This window comes from Hevea brasiliensis, chromosome 8, assembly GCF_030052815.1.
Source record: "Hevea brasiliensis isolate MT/VB/25A 57/8 chromosome 8, ASM3005281v1, whole genome shotgun sequence".
Taxonomy (NCBI): domain Eukaryota; kingdom Viridiplantae; phylum Streptophyta; class Magnoliopsida; order Malpighiales; family Euphorbiaceae; genus Hevea; species Hevea brasiliensis.
This window is the reverse complement of record NC_079500.1, coordinates 29,304,184-29,326,923: the sequence shown is the minus strand read 5'-3', so window position 1 is coordinate 29,326,923 and position 22,740 is coordinate 29,304,184. Positions and strand designations below refer to the sequence as shown.

Sequence of the window (22,740 nt, the reverse complement as noted above, 5' to 3'; positions counted from 1 at the left end):
TCTAATCTCACTTCCTCTACTATTACTTTAGCTGATGGTTCTACTTCTTGTGTCATGGGTTCTGGAATTGCGAACCCGACTTCGTCAATTTCTTTGTCTTCTGTTTTGTGTCTACCAAAATTCTCTTTTAATCTAATATCTGTTAGTAAACTTACTCGTACCTTAAATTGTTCTGTTTCCTTTTTTCTTGACCAGTGTTTATTTAAGGATCTTACGATGAAGCAGATTATTGGTAGAGGACGCGAGTCAGGTGGTCTCTACATTCTGGAAAATCATGTACCGCGATCGCTTGTTTGCTCCAGTACCTTAACACCTCTTGAAGCTCATTGTAGATTGGGTCATCCTTCTTTGTCTACCATGAAGAAGCTGTGTCCTCAATTTCAGTCTTTATCAGTACTAGAATGTGAGTCGTGTCAGTTTGCAAAACTTCATCGTTTGCCTTCTGTTTCTAGAGTCAATAAACGGGCTTCATCCCCTTTTGAGTTAGTTCATTCTGATGTTTGGGGTCCTTGTTCTGTTACTTCTAAAACTGGATTTCGTTATTTTGTTACTTTTGTTGATGATTACTCTCGTGTTACCTGGTTATATTTAATGAAGAATCGTTCTGAGTTGTTTTCTATCTTTTGTGCCTTTTGTAATGAAATCAAAACTCAATTTAATTTTTCTGTGCCCATATTAAGAAGTGACAAAGCCAAAGAATATTTTTCAGCACTATTTCAGTCTTATATGACACAAAATGGCATTCTTCATCAGTCTTCCTGTGTGGATACCCCATCCCAAAATGGCTTGGCTGAAAGAAAAAATCGGCATCTTCTTGAGGTAACTCGTGCTCTTCTTTTTCAGATGAAAGTTCCTAAACACTTTTGGGCGGATGCAGTTTCTACTGCATGTTTTTTGATCAATCGTATGCCGTCTTCTGTCCTTAATGGGGATATTCCTTATACTGTTTTGTTTCCTACAAAATCTTTGTTCCCTATTGAACCCCGTATTTTTTGTTGTACCTATTTTGTGCGTGATGTTCATCCACAGGTTACTAAATTGGATCCAAAATCTCTCAAATGTGTCTTCCTTGGGTACTCTAGGCTCCAAAAAGGGTACCGTTGTTTCTTTCCTGCTCTTAATCGTTATCTTGTTTCTGCAGATGTCACATTTTTTGAGTCCACTCCATTTTTTCCTCAATCATCTGTGTATGAGAGTCAGGGGGAGGAGGATGATCTCTTAATATATATTGTCCAACCAATGTCTAGTCCTCTACCACAGCCTGTTCCTTCTGTCTCTAAACCTACTCAACCTCCCATTGTTCATGTTTATTCTAGGAGATTGGAGATTCCTGACTCAGATCCTCCACCAGCTTCTTCGTTGGGAGATCTTGTACCTCATACTGATCATGATTCTGATCTAGACTTACCCATTGCTCTTTGTAAAGGTAAACATTCATGTACTTATCCTATCTCTTCTTTTATTTCTTATAATCAATTGTCTTCTTGTTCTCGGTGTTTTGTTACTTCTTTAGACTCTGTTCCTATCCCTAATACTGTTGGTGAGGCACTGTCTCATCCTGGCTGGTGTGATGCTATGAAAGAGAAAATGGAGGCTTTAGATGCTAAAGGTACATGGGAATTGTTGCCTTTGCCCACTGGTAAGAAAGCTATTGGTTGCAAATGGGTATTTACAGTAAAGGTAAATCCTGATGGTTCTGTGGCTAGGTTAAAAGCACGCCTTGTAGCAAAAGGATATGCTCAGACATATGGGGTTGATTACTCTGACACTTTTTCTCCTGTAGCTAAACTTACTTCTATTCGCTTGTTTATCTCTTTAGCAGCTACATATGATTGGCCCCTGCATCAATTGGATATCAAGAATACTTTCCTTCATGGTGATCTTCAGGAGGAGGTGTATATGGAGCAACCACCTGGGTTTATTGCTCAGGGGGAGTTGGGTAAAGTTTGTAGGCTTCGGAAGTCTCTTTATGGCTTGAAACAAAGTCCTAGGGCATGGTTTGGGAGATTCAGTGAAGCAGTACATGAATTTGGTATGCAAAAGAGTAAGTGTGATCACTCAGTATTTTATAGGCAATTTGAGGCTGGTCTAATTCTCCTGGTAGTCTATGTGGATGACATTGTCATCACTGGGAGTGACTCTGCAGGTATTTCATTTCTTAAAACCTTCCTCCAAACCCAGTTTCAGACCAAAGACTTGGGATTGTTAAAGTATTTCTTGGGTATCGAAGTTATGAGAAGTAAGAAGGGTATTTTCTTGTCTCAAAGAAAATATGTCCTTGATCTATTGACAGAGACAGGAAAATTAGGTGCTAAGCCTTGTAGTGCACCAATGACTCCAACTTTACAACTGTTAGCAGGGGATAGTAAGTTGTTTGAAGATCCAGAGAGATACAGGAGATTGGTAGGAAAATTGAACTATCTTACAGTTACTCGTCCTGACATTGCTTATGCCGTTAGTGTGGTAAGTCAGTTTATGTCTTCCCCAACTGTTACTCATTGGGAAGCCTTGGAACAAATCTTGTGTTATCTGAAGGGCGCTCTAGGAAGTGGTTTGCTATATGGTAATCATGGGCATTTGAATGTTGAATGTTTTTCAGATGCCGACTGGGCTGGATCTAAGGTTGACAGGAGGTCAACTACTGGATATTGTATTTTTATTGGAGGAAATTTGGTGTCTTGGAGAAGCAAGAAGCAGAGTGTAGTTTCTCGATCTAGTGCTGAATCCGAATACAGAGCCATGGCACAATCAGTATGTGAGGTAATGTGGATACTTCAATTACTAGATGAGACAAGTTTTAAGACCTTCCTGCCTGCGAAATTGTGGTGTGATAATCAAGCTGCTCTCCATATTGCTTCTAATCCGGTGTTTCATGAGCGGACCAAACATATTGAGATTGATTGTCACTTTATTCGTGAAAAGATTCAACAATAGATCATCTCAACAGGACACATCAAAACTGGAGAGCAGTTAGGAGATATTTTCACAAAAGCTCTGAATGGAGCTAGGATTGACTACATTTGTAACAAGTTGGGCATGATTAACATCTATGCTCCAACTTGAGGGGGAGTGTTATGGAAAGTCAATCACTATATTATTTCTCTGTATATTCTGTATTCTGTATTCCTATTTAGGATTTCTTCCTAATTAGTATAACACAATTATAAGAATCAATTGTATATATATACCCATGTACAGATTAATTGAAATCAAGGAGAATCATCTCATTCTACACAATCAAACCAGACCATGCATACTGTTAAACAGTAGACATGGTGCACAACTCTTGTCTGAATTGTATACACAGTAAACAATCAAATGTCTAAGATTGTATATGCTGTAAACAATAAAATGCTTTTATATAATTTGTTCCATTTGTTATACATTCTGCAACTGCTATTTTAACACTTTTATAACACCTTTGTTTTTATTGGTCTCTGTTCTAGTCTTCCTTATGCTTGAAAAAAGTATTCTCTTATGTCTTCCCACACAGCCCTCATGTTCCTTCCTTTACCTTCTCATTCACTTCTCAAACATTTGCTTTAAACAACGGTAATGGCTAGGAAAATAAGAATAGAAGCTGCACATGCAACTCCATACATTAGATGAGAAAACGAAAATAAGGACTGATAAACATTACAGTTATTGGGCAAAATATAAGATTCAGATGAAAATAAATATACTATGCAGTAAGGAGAGCTTCAACTGCAAGCAAAGAGGAACAAATCATTCTAGAATGGATGATCAATGTGGCTACATTTTATGAAGGGAAGGATTAATATTCAACTGATGTAAATTGAGTTTGAATTTGTCTAATGAACTCAAATTTCCATCAAAAAATAAGTAGGAATTTTGAAAAAATTTTTTTCACATGTTATCAAAGTGTTTGACAAAAAAATTTCTCACATTTTTTCAAAGCTTTAAGGAAGTTGTAAATTACTCACCCTTTTCCCGGAAGCTGAAGAACAGACCAAGTATTTTGCTTCTTCTATGGGAGTGGGCCAATACTCCATACCCCTGCGATTTGTTATCCATAAACAAGCGCCAGCTTTGCTCTCATCCATAATGAGCTCAAAAGCACCTACAAATGTGCACAAGCATTGGAATCATGGTTTTAAATCACGGTCGCAACCACAGGACCGGCCTGAAAGGCTGTAATGGCCTAGTGCTACACAATCTTTTTGAAAAGTTTTTAAAGTTCATGAAATGAATAGATATTGGCAAATATAAGTAAAACTACAATGCACAACTATCAAATATGAAAAGAAAGAGAGAGAGAGAGAGAGAGAGAAAGAGAAAGAGAGAGAAGCAAATAGTACACACCTTTTGAAAGTAGTAGTTGTGGAGAATAGAAATATTTATGATGATCTTAGCTTTAAAAAGAATAAGGGAGAGATTTGTAGAAAGGAGAAGTATGAGTGAAATTTTGAGAGAAAATGCGATAGAAACAGTAACTTGTGATAGGGATGTGCTGTAGAACCAAGAGAAAAACTAGAAGAATGGAAGAGGCCAAAGGTTTTGAAATTGTTGAGAGGTTTCTAGAAGGCCAGTTGTGCTCCAGTCAATTAGAGGAAATTTTGGGGGCCATGTGACAGTAGTTGCATAAAAGAATATGAAGGAAGAGGGTAAGAAGCTTGTGAGAAAGTTATTGTGAATTCCAGCTAGAATACTAGCTTAGGGGCAGAAATATGAGGGAAGAGGGTAAGGAGCATGTGAGGAAGTTGTTGTAATTTCCAGCAACCTAAGAAGTCTGCCACCAAGCTAGTATTCTAGCTGGAAATTACAATAACTTCCTCACAAGCTCTTTACCCTATTCCCTCATAATCTTTTATGCTACTACTGTCACATGGTCCCTAAAATTCCCTCTAACTGACTAGAGCACAGCTGGCCTTCTAGAAACTTCTGCCACAATTCTAGAACCTTTGGCCTTTGCCATTCTTCTAGTTTTCTCCTGGTTCTACAGCACATCCTTATCAGCTTGGAAGGTTGGAACATGCAGAGAGTAAAAGAAACCTCAGAAAACACTGCTGCCATGTGATTTGTATAAGCTGAATCATTGAGTCACGACTGTTACCGTTACTTAACAGTAAATAATGGCCATTACTAGTAAGTAACAGCGGTAACGACCATTACTTCTGCATTTCAGAATCTACCTTCAAGTAACGGGATAAAGGATAATGGCCCCTTTGAAAACCTACAAATAACAACTGTTATATTATATAACAGCCATTGTTTAAAAACCATGGTTGGAATTCTGAAATTTGTTTGAGAGAACTAAATAAAATAAAATAAAGGGCATTCGATAATCATTGGTATCACGTGTTGATGAAAAAAAAATTGTACTGAGAGGGGAAGACTATGGTAGCAAAGTTACATGTTCAAAGAACTTAACCAACAAGCAATACATTTCCAGGGAAATCAGGAATTAAAAAAAAAAAATTATAAAGTCCAAGTGTAAGAAATCACACCAAGAAAAATATCATAGGACTTGGAATTATAAGGGCACATGAAAGGTTTGCCATAAAGTATACCTTTAATTACCATTTGCATAGAAACAAAGCCTCCCACTATGCCAACAAGTTTAGCGTCTGCTGTTAATCCCATCCCAGTTTCAACAAATTGCATGTCACACCTTATCCCTTGTAAGGCATAACATGTTCCCGTAGCATGCCTAATGAATCACCGAACTCCACCTACCGATAACCCATTAGTTATGCTACAAAGGATTTTAAAACAAACCATAGCTTTTTATCTTATCAATTCTCTTTGCAGAAAACTGTATGAGAATAGTTAAAATTCCATGCAAACATTCATTGGAAATAATGATAGACTAAATATTGCAAAAGTTACATTTTCATAAGTCTCAAAGTAAAATACAAAATAATTACAAACTCAAAATGTGATAGCAATGCAATGTTTTTAAATACAAACTGCTCAATGCCCGTACATCCATGCATATAGGTACAAAATACATCAAAAGGAAATTACAGGGGTATGACTACAATATATACCCACAAACAATACCAAAATGCTGCTTCCAAGTCTCTCACTCGGCAGCCTTCTCCTTTCCCTTACCTGCGACAGCATAAAGAAGCTATCGCTGAGTATATCACTCAGTGGTGCACAACTAATAACTTCAAAACTTAAAGTAAAACATAATTTGTCAAAGCATAATAAATCACATTTTTCTTAAGCATGAAAACTTCACAATAGTTCTAAGTTCATAAGAGCCATTTATTGGAATAACATTTTACATGAGAAATCACACTTCATAAATCACAATTCACAAAGCATTAGTGTTGCCAACATCAACACACAGTTCAGGCCATGACACAAAATTTCACGATCAGTGCCGTGTTGTACACCACGACAAAGCAATCTCAACCTCACTAACCGTTATTAATGAGGGAAGGGCTAGCTAGCTAATGAGTACTCTTGTAGTCTTACCCCACTAACCATTATTAATGGGAGACATAATCAATATCAATTATAAAACCCCAAGTAGCCGTTGCTACTGGGGAGTTCCGAAGGGACTGTCATGCTAACTGTGGTTTCAAAACAACTTTCAAGAGTTTCTAAATCAATAATCACGTTTGCAAAACAATAGCATATTCAAATCATCATAAAATCCATAAAAGGGGTGGCAACACACAAATTCCTCAAATACAAGAGAAAAACATACCTCATTCAAAATAAACTCATTTCAAATCAAACTCATTCAAATAAACTTATTCAAATCAATTTACGAAGCTAAAACAAAGAAAAATGTTAGTTGTGCACAAACCTTCAATGCTCTCCTTTATTGTTACCTACTTCTCCTTGTCCGTTCCAAATTCTTTTTCTACTGAAAATACACGAAATAAAATACCTCAATACCAATCTCAATTGCTGCCAAGAACTCATTATATGCATGTCTAATGCATCCCAAGTTAGCTTTGAAAATTTTAGAATATTTTGGTTTTAGGATAGCTTGGTGCCCCAATCTTTGAACCTAATTTTTATCTAGTTTCGATCATAATTTGATGAGATGTTCTTCATGAAAATTGTTCATTAGGTCTTAACTTTATTTTCCTTTTTGAATCGCCTAATTCGGAGCTGTGTAGCTCAAGTTATGCCAAAAACACCATTACTGTTCACGTCACTATTCATGCTGCAGATTTTGTTCCGGCAGATTTATCGATCCAACTTTGTTCAGCAATTTGACCAAGTTAAGTCCATAATTTGGTCTAATGTTCTTCATATTAAATGTTCTACTATGTCTTAGGTTTCCATCGGTTTAAGAATCACCTAAATCGGAGTTTTCTAGAGAGAGTTATAGCCTTGCAAAGTTTACTGTTCATTTGGTCAATTTTAGGTGCCCAGATTCTGGCAGATTCGGTGACCAGAATTCTTTTCGCAATTTGATTGAGTTAAGTTCATAATTTGGCCTAACATTCTTCATATAAAATATTTTACTATGTCTTAGGTTTCCATCGGTTTAAGAATTGCCTAAATCGGAGTTTTCTAGAGAGAGTTATAGCCTTGCAAAATTTACTGTTCATTTGGCAATTCTGCAGTTTTGCAGATTCAGTAACTCAACTTTGCTCAATAATTTGATGGGGTTAATAGCATAATTTAGGTTTGTGCTCTTCATGAAAGTTTTAGGTCTATATCTCATCTAACTACTAATAAAATTTCAAGTCATTTTGACTTGCCTAGCTCGAGTTATGACCCAAACACGATTACTGTTCATGTGTACTGTTCATACTGCAATTTTTCAAGTTTGGTCAGTTGTTCACTAGGTTTTGGTCACTTTTTGGGCATGCTTCCTAAATGAAAATTGTGTCATTTAGTGCCTATTTTCAGTCCCAATTGGTCCCATACCAATTGTACTTGTAAAATTTCATTTTTGGTCCCTCAAAGTTGACTTTTGGTCATGCTTCATACCCAATCCGAATTTGGCTTTGATTTAAACACTTCTCACACACTTAATTAGGTCACAAATGGCCATTTCTTTCCTTAAACTATGTCAAAGACATCATTTAGCACTTCTTCACATTTTTGGTCTCTAAACCCTAATGTTCAAAACCCTAATTTTTCTCCCATTTGGCCAAAACCCTAGTTTAGGTTCCATATATGTTTTCTTTCATTTTCTTATGAAATTTCATCATAAATTAATTTCATTCAAAGCTTATACAACTAATCTAAAATGAAAAGAAAATTACCTCTTGTTGATTTCTTTCCAACTTCACTTTTCTTCCAATTCTTGTTCTCCTTGCTTTTAATCTCTCAATCAAAGATCTCTTTGATGTTTTCTTTTAGTGGGCTATGGAATTTATGAAGAGAATTTAAGGGAATTAAAACTTGGGAGGGGAAATCAATGAGGGGAAGAAGTGGAAGAAGAAGAGAAAAAGAGAGAGAGAGAAAGAGAGAGGAGAGGGTGGTGGCCTCTTATAAAAAAAAAGAAATGAAGAAGACATTTGTCTTCTTATATATATATATATATATATATATATATATATATGTATATATTTATCCCCAAAATTAGCTTATTAAAATTATAAATTTTAATTGTGCCATAAGGATAATTAAACTTAAATTTTTATTCCCTTTTTTTTTACTTAATTTTTCCTTTTAATTAAATAATTAAATTTAACTATCAAAAGCCCATATATATATATATATATATATATATATATATATATATATATATATATATATATATATATATATATATATATATATATATATTTATCCTCAAAATTAGCTTATTAAAATTATAAATTTTAATTGTGCCATAAGGATAATTAAACTTAAATTTTTATTCCCTTTTTTTTTACTTAATTTTTCCTTTTAATTAAATAATTAAATTTAACTATCAAAAGCCCATAAGTCTTTCATTTTAATTTTGTCATAATGGAAATGAAACTTTAAGTTTTCATTTCTTAAATTTTCCCTTACATATTTTTACTTGAATTTTTCTTCAATTTTTACCCCATAATTCAATTCATTAATTTTATTTAATTTAATTGACATTTTGGTCAAAAGTCAACTCTTGAGGTGAATTGACCAAAATGCCCCTCATCGGGTCATAATCCTTCTTTTTATAATACCCGATGAGTCCTTAGTTTCTTTTTTTTTTTTGTTCACTAGAATTTTTATTGTGTCTATCTCAATTAATTTTTGTTTATTTTTGGTCCTCAAGGTGTCTTCGAATAGTATTAGTCACGAACCAAAAATGGTACTATTCATAACTCGGAGGTTCGGGGTGTTACAATTCTCCCCTCCTTAAAAATAAATTTCGTTCTCGAAATTTACCTGGTCTCAGTCTCTGAATAGCTGTGGGTGCTGTCTCCTCATGTCCTCCTCGCGCTCCCATGTAGCCTCTTGGCCTGAATGATGGTTCCACGGCACTTTGACTAGAGGTATATGTTTGTTCCTCAGTTGCTTCACCTCATGTGCCAAGATCTTTATGGGCTCTTCATCATATGTCAGGTCTGGATTCACCTCAATCTCCTCTATTAGCAAAATGTGAGAGGGGTCTGATCTGTACCTCCTTAACATGGAGACATGGAAGACATTGTGAATATTTTCTAACTCCGGAGGCAATGCAAGTCTATATGCCAATGGACCCACTCTTTCCAGAACCTCATACGGCCCAATGAAGCGAGGACTTAGTTTCCCCTTTCTACCAAATCTCATGATCCTCTTCCATGGGGAAACTTTCAGGAACACCTTGTCACCCACACTATACTGAATATCTTTTCTCTTTAGGTCAATGTAGGACTTTTGTCTATCCGTTGCAACTTTGAGTCTGTCTCTAATGAGCTTAACCTTTTCTTCTGTCTGCTGCACTAATTTTGGACCAATCAACTTCCTCTCGCCCACTTCATCCCAACACAAAGGAGTTCTACACTTCCTGCCGTAAAGGGCTTCGTATGGAGGCATTCCGATGCTTGACTGATAACTGTTGTTGTAGGCAAATTCAATTAAAGGCAAGTGTGTGTCCCAACTCCCTTCAAACTCAATCACACAAGCCCGAAGCATATCCTCCAAAATCTGAATGATCCTTTCAGACTAGCCGTCTGTCTGTGGATGGAATATTGTACTAAAGTTCAATCTAGTCCCTAGGGCTTTTTGGAGACTACCCCAGAATCTAGAAGTGAACCTAGGATCTCTATCAGACACAATAGACATTGGCACTCCATGCAACCTCACCACTTCGTCAATGTATAGTTTGGCCAAACTTTCCAGGTTGTAATCCATTCTCACTGGCAAAAAGTGTGCAGACTTGGTCAATCTATCAACAATAACCCAAACTGCATCATGATTCTTTTGTGTACGTGGAAGTCCTGTCACGAAATCCATAGTGATTCTTTCCCATTTCCATTCGGGAATTGGCAATGGCTGTAGCAATCCTGCAGGCACTTGGTGTTCTGCATTTACTTGCTGACAAGTTAGGCATTTGGCAACATATTCTGCAATGTCTTTCTTCATTCCTCTCCACCAATAGTGCTCTTTCACACTTCTATACATTTTGGTTCCACCAGGGTGCATTGCAAAAGGTGAATCATGTGCTTCCTTTAAAATAGTCTGCCTCAGTTCAACATTCTCAGGAATGCACATTCTGCCCTTATATAACAACAAGCTTTCATCATTTACTGATAATTCTGGTTTCTTGCCATCCCGAGCCTCTTCCATCAACTTCACATACTTATCATCCTTCTATGCAACTGCTTTAATTTGTTCTGCCAGCATTGGCTTCACTTGCCAAGTAGCTACCATCTGCCCATCTTCATTAATCTCCAAATTAGCATGCAATGCCCTTAATTCATGCACCATGGAAAAAGGAGAAACCCTCAAACCAGCCATAGTCTTGCGACTTAAAGCATCAGCTACAATATTAGCTTTTTCAGGCTGATAGTCTATCAAACAATCATAATCTTTTATCAGCTCTAACCATCTCCTTTGCCTCAAATTTAACTCCTTTTGTGTGCCCAAGTACTTCAAACTTTTATGATCTGTGTGTATATAACATCTCTCCCCATACAAGTAATGTCTCCAGATCTTCAAGGCAAAGACAATGGTTGCTAGCTCCAAGTCATGTGTAGGATAATTCCTCTCATGCGGTTTAAGCTGGCGTGAAGCATAGGCAATGATATTTCTATCTTGCATCAACACACAGCCTAATCCATTATGAGAAGCATCACTGTATATGGTATACTCCTTACCCAAAGTGGGCAAGGTTAAGACTGGAGCTTCAGTTAAATGCCTCTTTAACTCATCAAAACTTTCCTGGCATCGATCAGTCCACTGAAATTTTACATCCTTCCTAAGTAGCTTAGTCAGTGGAGATGCTAGTACGGAGAATCCCTTCACAAACCTTCGATAATACCCAGCTAAACCAAGGAAACTCCGAACTTCCGTGACATTTGTAGGTGGCTTCCAATTAAGAATGGCTTCTACTTTGCTAGGATCCACTTGGATACCCTATGCAGATACAATATGCCCCAAAAATGAAATCTCCTTTAGCCAAAACTCACATTTTGACAGTTTGGCATACAACTGCTTCTCCCTCAAAGTCTGCAATACTATCCTTAAGTGCTTGTCGTATTCCTCTGTATTCTTTGAGTACACCAAAATATCATCAATGAACACCACAATAAACTGCTCCAAATATGGCCTGAAGATAGTGTTCATTAGGCCCATAAAAGCAGCTGGAGCATTAGTCAACCCGAATGGCATTACCAAGAACTAATAGTGGCCATACTGAGTCCTAAAGGCAGTTTTAAGAATACTTTGCTCCTGCACCCTCAACTGGTAGTAGCCCGATCTCAAGTCAATTTTGGAGAATACAGTTGCATCCTTCAACTGGTCAAACAAATCATCAATCCGTGGCAGAGGATATCTATTCTTTATGGTCACCTTATTCAACTGTCTGTAGTCCATGCATAGGCGGAGAGTACCATCCTTTTCCTTCACAAATAATACTGGTGCTCCCCAAGGTGGCACGCTAGGGCGGATGAAACCCTTATCTAACAATTCCTGCAATTGTACCTTCAGCTCTTTCAACTCAGCAGGTGCCATCCTATAAGGAGTGATGGAGATTGGCTCCACACCAGGCATAGTCTCAATTTCAAACTGCACCTCTCTTTCCGGAGGCAATCCCAGTAATTCTTCCCGAAAAACATCCGGAAAATCCCATACTGTAGGAATATCTTTAAGATCTGGACTCCCTACCTGGGTGTCTATCATATGAGCTAGATAAGCTTCACATCCCTTTCTAATCATCTTTCTAGCAAGTGCAGCTGAAATGATGTTGGATGACAATAACTGCCTCTCCCCGTGTATCACTACATCTGCATACTTGGGAAGACCAAAAGTGACTGTCTTCAGTCTACAGTCAATCATGGCGTGATGCCTGGCTAACCAATCCATGCCTAAGATGATATCATAATCTCGGAAGGGCATGTCAATTAAGTCTGACAGGAATGTATGTCCTTGGATCACCAAAGGACAATCCTTATACAATTTGTTCACCCTAACCTCTTGTCCTAAAGGACTAGTCACTAGCACATCATAATCCAATTTCACACAAGGAATAGCAATAGAGCATGCAATACTGGCACTAGCATAAGAATGTGTAGAACTGTGGTCAAACAAAGACATATACATCTCTATCAAAAATGGAGAAAGTACCAGCCACAACATCTGATGTCTCAGCTTCATCCCTCTGGCACATGATGTACACCCTGACTGGTGCACCACTCTGCTCTGGTTGTCTCACTGTGCCCTGACTACCAGAAGTGTTACCTCTACCCCTGCCTCTGCCTCTACTAGTTGTCTGTTGTCCTCTAGAAGCAGAACCTTGAACAGATCCCTGAGTGGTAGTAGGCGGTCCAGATCTGCGGGCACTAGTGCAATCTCTAGCAAAATGCCCACTTCCACCACAGTTGTAACAGGCTCCTATGGCTTTATAACATACTCCTCCATGAGTCCTGCCATAAGTTTCACAAGCACGGGTAGGAAAGGAACCCCTAGATGTCTGCTGTCCGATCTAGGTGGCCTCTGCCTTGAGAATCTTCCCCTACTAGATCCTCTGTTACTTGGTCCCCCAAAGCTCTTCCTCTTACCCGAATTGTTACTTGGACTTTGACCTGTAGGCTTATTGCTTTTCTCTTTTTCAATGATTACCTTCTCAAATGCCCCTTCCAGTTCTATCCTTTCCAATTCAAGGGCCTGTGATATCAACCCAGAGAAGTTGTCATGTCGAAACCCAACCACTTGTAATCTCAAACTAGGCCTCAAACCGGCCTCAAACCGTTTGCATCTGTCTCTACTGGTAGTGAGTAGGCTTCCAGCATAGTGGCTGACGTGAGAAAAGTCTCTCTCATACTCGGCTACAGTTTTGTTCCCTTGCTTCAAACTAAGAAACTCCTGTAGCTTCATATCCACATAGGCATCAGGAACATACTTCTGTCTAAACTCCCTTAGAAAGTCATCCCATGTCAAGATCGGCCGCCAAATTAAATCAAGGGGAATGGTCTTCCACCACTCATATGCATCTCCATGCAGCAAGGAAATTGAATATTCAAACTTCAACTCATCTGTGCAGTGCAATTTCTTGAAGACCCACTCCATCCGTTCTAACCATTACTCAGCTTCCAATGGGTCCACTGTACCCTTGAACTCTGTTGCCCCATACTTCATTAACTTGTCATATTGTCTGGCTGGGGATGGTGGTTGCACTGGAGGTGCTTGCACAGGAGCTTGGACTGGTATATTGCTAACCATTTGCTGAAATAGTGCAGCCATTTACTGAGTGAACTGAGCAGGAAACTGCATGGGTGGGATGGGTGCAGCTGATCCACTGGCATTCTGAGGAGCTGGGGCTTCCCCTTGTACCTCAGCTGCTACTGATTGCTCTACTGTGTGATCACCCTCTTCCATATTGAATCACAAGGAATTCTACTCCCTGAGCAACCAACACGAGGAGATTTCCTTCCATTAGTCCATATTTATGATGTAATGCACTATATGTATCAATAATGACAATTGAGCAGTTGTACTTATCAAAAATTTTCAAACATGCAATTTCAAAACTTGTATAAAAACCAAAGCTCTGATACCACTAAAACATGTCACACCTTATCCCTTGTAAGGCATGACATGTTCCCGTAGCATGCCTAATGAATCACCGAACTCCACCTACCGATAACCCATTAGTTATGCTACAAAGGATTTTAAAACAAACCATAGCTTTTTATCTTATCAATTCTTTTGCGGAAAATTGTATGAGAATAGTTAAAATTCCATGCAAACATTCATTGGAAATAATGATAGACTAAATATTGCAAAAGTTACATTTTCATAAGTCTCAAAGTAAAATACAAAATAATTACAAACTCAAAATGTGATAGCAATGCAATGTTTTTAAATACAAACTGCTCAATGTCCGTACATCCATGCATATAGGTACAAAATACATCAAAAGGAAATTACAGGGGTATGACTACAATATATACCCACAAACAATACCAAAATGCTGCTTCCAAGTCTCTCACTCAGCCTTCTTCTTTCCCTTACTGCGATAAAGATAAAGAAGCTATCGCTGAGTATATCACTCAGTGGTGCACAACTAATAACTTCAAAACTTAAAGTAAAACATAATTTGTCAAAGCATAATAAATCACATTTTTCTTAAGCATGAAAACTTCACAATAGTTCTAAGTTCATAAGAGCCATTTATTGGAATAACATTTTACATGAGAAATCACACTTCATAAATCACAATTCACAAAGCATTAGTGTTGCCAACATCAACACACGCTCAGCCATGACACAAAATTTCACGATCAGTGCCGTGTTGTACACCACGACAAAGCAATCTCAACCACACTAACCGTTATTAATGAGGGAAGGGCTAGCTAGCTAATGAGTACTCTTGTAGTCTTACCCCACTAACCATTATTAATGGGAGACATAATCAATATCAATTATAAAACCCCAAGTAGCCGTTACTACTGGGGAGTTCCGAAGGGACTGTCATGCTAACTGTGGTTTCAAAACAACTTTCAAGAGTTTCTAAATCAATAATCACGTTTGCAAAACAATAGCATATTCAAATCATCATAAAATCCATAAAAGGGGTGGCAACACACAAATTCCTCAAATACAAGAGAAAAACATACCTCATTCAAAATAAACTCATTTCAAACAAACTCATTCAAATAAACTTATTCAAATCAATTTACGAAGCTAAAACAAAGAAAAATGTTAGTTGTGCACAAACCTTCAATGCTCTCCTTTATTGTTACCTACTTCTCCTTGTCCGTTCCAACTTCTTTTTCTACTGAAAATACACAAATAGAATACCTCAATACCAATCTCAATTGCTGCCAAGAACTCATTATATGCATGTCTAATGCATCCCAAGTTAGCTTTGAAAATTTTAGAATATTTTGGTTTTGGGACAGTTTGGTGCCCCAATTTTTGAACCCAATTTTTACCTAGTTTCGATCATAATTTGATGAGATGTTCTTCATGAAAATTGTTCATTTAGGTCTTAACTTTATTTTCCTTTTTGAATCGCCTAATTCGGAGCTGTGTAGCTCAAGTTATGCCAAAAACACCATTACTGTTCACGTCACTATTCATGCTGCAGATTTTGTTCTTGCAGATTTATCGATCCAACTTTGTTCAACAATTTGACCAAGTTAAGTCCATAATTTGATCTGATGTTCCCCATATGAAATTTTCTACTATGTCTTAGGTTTCCATCGATTTAAGAATTGCCTAAATTGGAGTTTTCTAGAGAGAGTTATAGCCTTGCAAAATTTACTGTTCATTTGGTCAATTTTAAGTGCCCAGATTCTGGCAGATTCAGTGACCCGAATTCTTTTCGCAATTTGATTGAGTTAAGCTCATAATTTGGCCTAACATTCTTCATATGAAATATTCTACTATGTCTTAGGTTTCCATCGGTTTAAGAATCGCCTAAATCGGAGTTTTCTAGAGAGAGTTATAGCCTTGCAAAGTTTACTGTTCATTTGGCAATTCTGCAGTTTTGCAGATTCAGTAACTCAAATTTGCTCAATAATTTGATTGGGTTAATGGCATAATTTGGGTTTGTGTTCTTCATGAAAGTTTTAGGTCTATATCTCATCTAACTACTGGTAAAATTTAAGGTCATTTTGACCTGCCTAGCTCGAGTTATGACCCAAACACGATTACTGTTCATGTGTACTGTTCATACTGCAATTTTTCAAGTTTGGTCAGTTTGTTCACTAGGTTTTGGTCACTTTTTGGGCATGCTTCCAAAATGAAAATTGTGTCATTTAGTGCCTATTTTCAGTCCCAATTGGTCTCATACCAATTGCACTTGTAAAATTTCATTTTTGATCCCTCAAAGTTGACTTTTGGTCATGCTTCATACCGAATCCGAATTTGGCTTTGATTTAAACACTTCTCACACACTTAATTAGGTCACAAATGGCCATTTCTTTCCTTAAACTATGTCAAAGACATCATTTATCACTTCTTCACATTTTTGGTCTCTAAACCCTAATGTTCAAAACCCTAATTTTTCTCCCATTTGGCCAAAACCCTAGTTTAGGTTCCATATATGTTTTCTTTCATTTTCTTATGAAATTTCATCATAAATTAACTTCATTCAAAGCTTATACAACTAATCTAAAATGAAAAGAAAATTACCTCTTGTTGATTTCTTTCCAACTTCACTTTTCTTTCAATTCTTGTTCTCCTTGCTTTTAATCTCTCAATCAAAGATCTCTTTGATGTTTTCTTTTAGTGGGCTATGGAATTTATGAAGGGAATTTAAGGGAATTAAAACTTGGGAGGGGAAATCAATGAGGGGAAGAAGTGGAAGAAGAAGAGAAAAAGAGAGAGAGAGAAAGAGAGAAGAGAGGGTGGTGGCCTCTTATGAAAAAAAAAGAAATGAAGAAGACATTTGTCTTCTTATATATATATATATATGTATATATTTATCCCCAAAATTAGCTTATTAAAATTATAAATTTTAATTATGCCATAAGGATAATTAAACTTAAATTTTTATTCCCTTTTTTTTTTTTACTTAATTTTTCCTTTTAATTAAATAATTAAATTTAACTATCAAAAGCCCATAAGTCTTTCATTTTAATTTTGTCATAATGGAAATGAAAGTTTAAGTTTTCATTTCTTAAATTTTCCCTTACATATTTTTACTTGAATTTTTCTTCAATTTTTACCCCATAATTCAATTCATTAATTTTATTTAATTTAATTGACATTTTGGTCAAAAGTCAACTCTTGAGATGAATTGACCAAAATGCCCCTCATCGGGTCATAATCCTTCTTTTTATAATACCCGATGAGTCCTTAGTTTTTTTTTTTTGTTCACTAGAATTTTTATTGTGTCTATCTTAATTAATTTCTATTTATTTTTGGTCCTCAAGGTGTCTTCGAATAGTATTAGTCACGGACCAAAAATGGTACTATTCATAACTCGGAGGTTCGGGGTGTTACATTGCATACGACGTTTAAGGAAAATGAAAAGGCAAGCACAAGACCCACATATAGGATTAGAGACGAAAATTGGAATGTTTTGAGTCAGCGGTGATTTTCAAGATCATAAAAATAAAAGACAGTATAGAAAAATTCAGAAGGAATAAAATAAAGTTTAGAGAAATTGACAATGACAACATAAATCAGTAAATCAGTGCTATACCAAAACAGACATTGATGGAAACTAGCTGATGCATGAGCATCGGAAGTCCTATTCAATTATATTGTGCTTAATTTTAGGATTCCTTCTTTCTTTAGGATTCTTGTCCATTAAGTCTTTATTAATTAGGATTAGTTTTCAGTCTTTGGAAGGATTTATCCTACTTCATACATAGCATAACTAAGTTTGCTGGTAGACATATCAACAGTTTTTTTTTTTATGACGTTTTTTGTAAACCTTAATTATATTTTCTTTGTTCCAACCATAATCAACCCTATTTTAGCTCTAATTGTTGAGATCTAAGTGTCTTAAACCCTTTCACTTTGTCTCTAGCTCATGTCATATATGCTAATTTGATTTCCTCCAAAAATTTTATGAACATAAACATACAACATTGACACTACAAAAAGAATCATAAGATATCATATGATTGGTTTAAATACTACATTCACTTATCAGATTATTTGGGACTTTCATTTACTATGATGAAAGTCATCACATTAGGGGAGAAATACAACTAGTAGAAGTCCAGAGATCTTCATATATAAGCTTACCTCAGGACAAAGCACATTAATCCGAATACCTTGATGTTTGTATGGAAAAAGTGATCTAGTAAACATAACAACACTGCCTGAGGAAATTTTAAAATAAAAATTGCAAGTATCTGAAGATTCAACAGGGTGTTATTCAGATACTAATTCATGTTCAGAGTTTTAGTGCATGAAATTTTTTTTATAGTTCAGGATGAGTATGAACAACCAAAAAGTACATTTGAAGAAATCAGCAACAAGAAGTGACACAGAGGATCAACACACCTTTAGAGGCAGAGTAGATAGAGTCATTAATCATAGGATAAAGACCTAAAGCAGACCCCAGATTTATAATGACTCCTGCCCTTTGTGCAGCTTCCATAGCTTTTATCTGTTCAGGAATTGTAGATAATTCTAGTTGTACAGAATCATATGCACAGTACAACTCAACTCAACTCAACTAAGCTTTTATCCCAAAAATTTGGGGTTGGCTATATGGATTCATTTTCTCCACTCTGAACGATTTTGGGTTAAATCCTCAGAAATGTGTAATGCTTCTAGGTCATGTTGTACTACTCTCCTCCAAGTCAATTTAGGTCTACCCCTTTTTTTCTTTCTATCCTCTAACCTAATGTGCTCTACTTGTCTAACTGGAGCCTCCGTATGTCTACGCTTCACATGACCAAACCACCTCAATCTCCCTTCTCTCAACTTATCTTCAATTGGCACCACTCCTACCTTTTCTTTAATACTCTCATTATGGACTTTATCTAGTCTAGTATGGCCACTCATCCACCTTAACATTCTCATCTCTGCAACTCTTATCTTAGATGCATACGATTCTTTCAGTGTCCAACACTCACTACCATATAACATAGCCGGTCGTATGGCTGTACGGTAAAATTTTCTTTTCAATTTATTGGGAATCTTACGATAACATAAAACTACTGTGGCACATCTCCACTTTAACCATCCGACTTTAATCCTATGACTAACATCCTCCTCAAATCCCCCATCTACTTGAAGGACTGAGCCTAGATTTTTAAAGTGATTACTTTGGGACAGTACCATTCCATTCAAACTAACTCCTTCCCTATCACCAGTTTGGCCTTCACTGAACTTGCAATGCATGTACTTTGTCTTCGTTCTACTTAACTTAAAACCCTTTGACTCTAGAGTACTTCTCCAAAGTTCTAGCTTTCTATTGACTACTTCTCGTGTCTCATCTATCAGAACAATATCATCCGCAAACATTATGCACTAAGCAATACTCTCTTGTATATGTTTCATCAGTTCATCTAAAACTAATGTAAAAAGGTAAGGGTTCATGGCTGATCCTTGGTGTAATCATGTGCATAGTAAATAGGAAAATAAAAATTCATCAGCAGGATTGTCCATTCTCATCCATTTTTCAATCTTTTTTTTTTTTCGTCTTACTTTCTTTCTTTCTAATTTAGAATCTAAAAGTCTCAAGGAAATGTTAATCCCACTTCTTGTATGTGATACATATACGTTTAACTTATATAGAGAAATTTCAAGACGGCCTTGAGGTTGGTGCGGGTAGGACCTTAAATAATGAATAAATACTGACATTGATAACCATTATTACACAGTAGTTATCTCAAGTTTCTCTGCTAAAATATTAAGACTACTACTTATATTTTTGATATTAGGCCTTTACGATTCTGCATCCTCAAACCCAAAGGCCAGTAGGAAAAGGCATAGTTTTAAAACAAATTGATGAATTTGTGGCCTAGAAGCTTCCTAAAGAGTATATACAACTCCAAACTCCCCAAGACTGCAATAAATTATTTGTTTGGCACCATGAGTAGAACTGTTTGAAGAAAAGAAAGTGAAATATAAAAACACCGCAAGCCAAGTGCAATCAATTACAGCAACCAGGTCCACTTCAATAGTGTGCCTCCATGAATGAGTGCCATCAGTTTGATCTTTGTAGAATGGTATAGAAGTAGTAATACCAGCACTATTGATACAGATATCCAGTCCTCCATATGTTGCTACATGCTTCTCAAAAGCAGCAACTAAATCTCCTGTTAATAGCAGAAAAATAAAAACTATAGAGCAATACCATCTTGCTCCTGATCACTATTTTTATTGTTTAAATGAGTAAAGAGAAGTTAGCCACAACAGAATTTATGCATTTCACAGATGCGGAAATAATATGAAATCTTGTTTAATTGCTTCTTTCTAAAACTTTGAAATATTCCCCAGATCCTTACTATGACATTTATTAATTAACAAAATGACTACGCTAGGTTTCTACAGATTAGATAGAATGAAGAGTATTGCAAAGCATCAAGTTCAAAGGCAAAGCTAGCTTCTACAAATGAAACAAAAAATGCAAAAGATAAATTAGTGGTAAAACTTACTTGAGTTTGTCACATCACATCTAATAAACAGAGAAGTTGGAAATTCCAACTTGGAATGGAATTTGACATTTTCTTCCTCAATGAGGGATGCAACTTCCTTTCCTTTTTCATCTAAGAAATCAACTACCGTCACAAATACTCCCTTCGTTCCAAGAGCTAAACCAAGCGCTTTCCCTACATGTAAACAGTAAACCACCACCAAATAACCAAGTCAAAGAATTCCTACCATCAATCATAGACTTAAAAAATATTCCATGTATAATAAAATTTAATGGATTTTACAAGACCCGTAAACCTAGTAATTGAATCTTTGTTTTCTTAAGCATGTATAGTTACAAAGATAGTATCTTTTCATAGCATACGTAACAAATCTATAAATTCATAATCATAGAGAAAACAATTACACCCTACTAAAGTTGCATTGACTTAAATTGCCTTTGAAATTGCAATCAAATATTTCAATTATAAAAGAGATTCACTCCCAAGTCATATCAAACAAATTTCAAAATCAAAATCAATATTACTTAATAAAATAAGTATTATTGAACCTCACAGAATCAAGATATTTCCCAATTAAAATTCAATTACTTCATTGCAACCAAACACAACTGATCGGAACGTCAGCGACAACACTAAGATAAAGTAATTATTAACACCATGAAAGTAAAGCAACTTTTGATCAATCGAAGACCTCACTAATCAATCATCACCATCAGCAGAAGCAGATGAGATTACCAAACCAAAAAGAAAGCAAGTGTTTACAAATTCATACCAATTCCAGAGGCGCCACCAGTAACTAAAGCTGATAAACCTGGCTTGATCTCTATAGAATTACCTTTTTCTTGGCTTCACAGCAGTGATTGTCAACGAGAGAAGATTGAGCCAGATAAGTGTTAAAGAGAAAGATTTATATTATCAGTGAGTCAAAACCGTTCTTTTGTCATTATTGTGTTGCAAAGAAAAGAATTTTTTAACAAAAGAGAAGAAAAAGAATAGAAGAAAAATAGATAAGACAGTTATTATTTCAATCACCCAATTACACAAAACAGAACAGATAATTAATTCCCTACATAAACTAATTAATTTGTTCTCTTCACACCATGTATACAATTCCTAAACAGAATAACTTCTTTCCTGCTTTTATTAGAATGCTACACTCACTGAAATCTTCAATATCTCACTTATTCATTTTAATGAAAACGCCATCGTATCTTCTGTTTACACAGCAACTTCGCATCAATACCCCCCTCTTAGCTTTCCTTGTCCTCAAGGAAAAAAATTGGAAATCGAAGCTTCATCTCTTCCGCAAACTCCCAAGTAGCATCAGCAGGAGAATGTCCCTTCCAATGAATCAATAATTGCGTAGCAGTGGCATTTTGGCGTTTAACTATCCTCTTGTCCAAAATAGCCTGAGGGTAGGCTGAAACCAGTGATGGTAAGGGAGGTAACTGTGAAGATACATGAACAATGGCAGAAGCTGGTCTTAAGAGGGACACATGGAAAACATTGTGAATTAGAGCTTCAGGAGGCAATTGAACTTTATAAGCAACTTTACCAACACGATCCAGAATAGGATATGAACCAAAGTACTTAGGTTGAAATTTGGCAAAACTAGAATTAAGAGATTGTTGCTTGTAAGGATGCAACTTAACATAAACCATATCACCAATATTAAATTCCCTATCAGTTCTATGCTTGTTGGCCTATTGCTGCATTCGATTACTAGCCCGATCCAAATGATGCTTCAACAAATTGATAGTAGCCTCCCTATCCCGTAATAAAATGTCAACAGCCTCTACAGTTGAATCATGAGGAAAATATGGAATATGCACTGGTGGAGGAATTCCATACAAAGCCTGGAAAGGGGACATTTTAATGGTTATATGGTAAGAAGTGTTGTACCAAAATTCTGCTAAGGAAAGCCATGAAGACTAGTTGTGAGGCATCTCTCCCACCATACACCGCAAGTATGTTTCAAGGCTTCTGTTGACCACCTCAGTTTGGCCATCAGTTTGAGGATGATAGGTTGTTGAATATTGTAATCTGACCCCTTGTAATGCAAATAGCTCCTTCCAAAAAATACTGAGAAAAAGGGAACCTTTATCAGTTGTAATTG

At 36.4% G+C, this 22,740-nt stretch overlaps 1 protein-coding gene across 3 annotated transcripts; it reads right to left on the bottom strand.

The window, feature by feature from the left end:
- Positions 1-3,947: 3,947 nt before the first annotated feature.
- On the bottom strand, positions 3,948-21,062 carry LOC110644467 (uncharacterized). Of its 3 annotated transcripts, XM_058151522.1 has the most exons (4): positions 18,520-19,126; positions 18,259-18,335; positions 5,542-5,619; positions 3,948-4,081 (listed from the first exon to the last, which is right to left on the bottom strand). In XM_058151522.1, exons 1-4 carry the CDS (start codon positions 18,614-18,616, stop codon positions 4,028-4,030), a joined length of 306 nt encoding a protein of 101 aa, XP_058007505.1. In that variant the 5' UTR covers positions 18,617-19,126; the 3' UTR covers positions 3,948-4,027. The 3 variants fall into 3 exon arrangements, 1 of the variants encoding a protein (XP_058007505.1); XR_009150668.1 differs by lacking the exons at positions 3,948-4,081; positions 5,542-5,619; positions 18,520-19,126 and adding exons at positions 20,104-20,285; positions 20,625-21,062 and having other exon boundaries at positions 18,257-18,335; XR_009150667.1 differs by lacking the exons at positions 5,542-5,619; positions 18,259-18,335; positions 18,520-19,126 and adding an exon at positions 4,324-4,785.
- Positions 21,063-22,740: the final 1,678 nt, after the last annotated feature.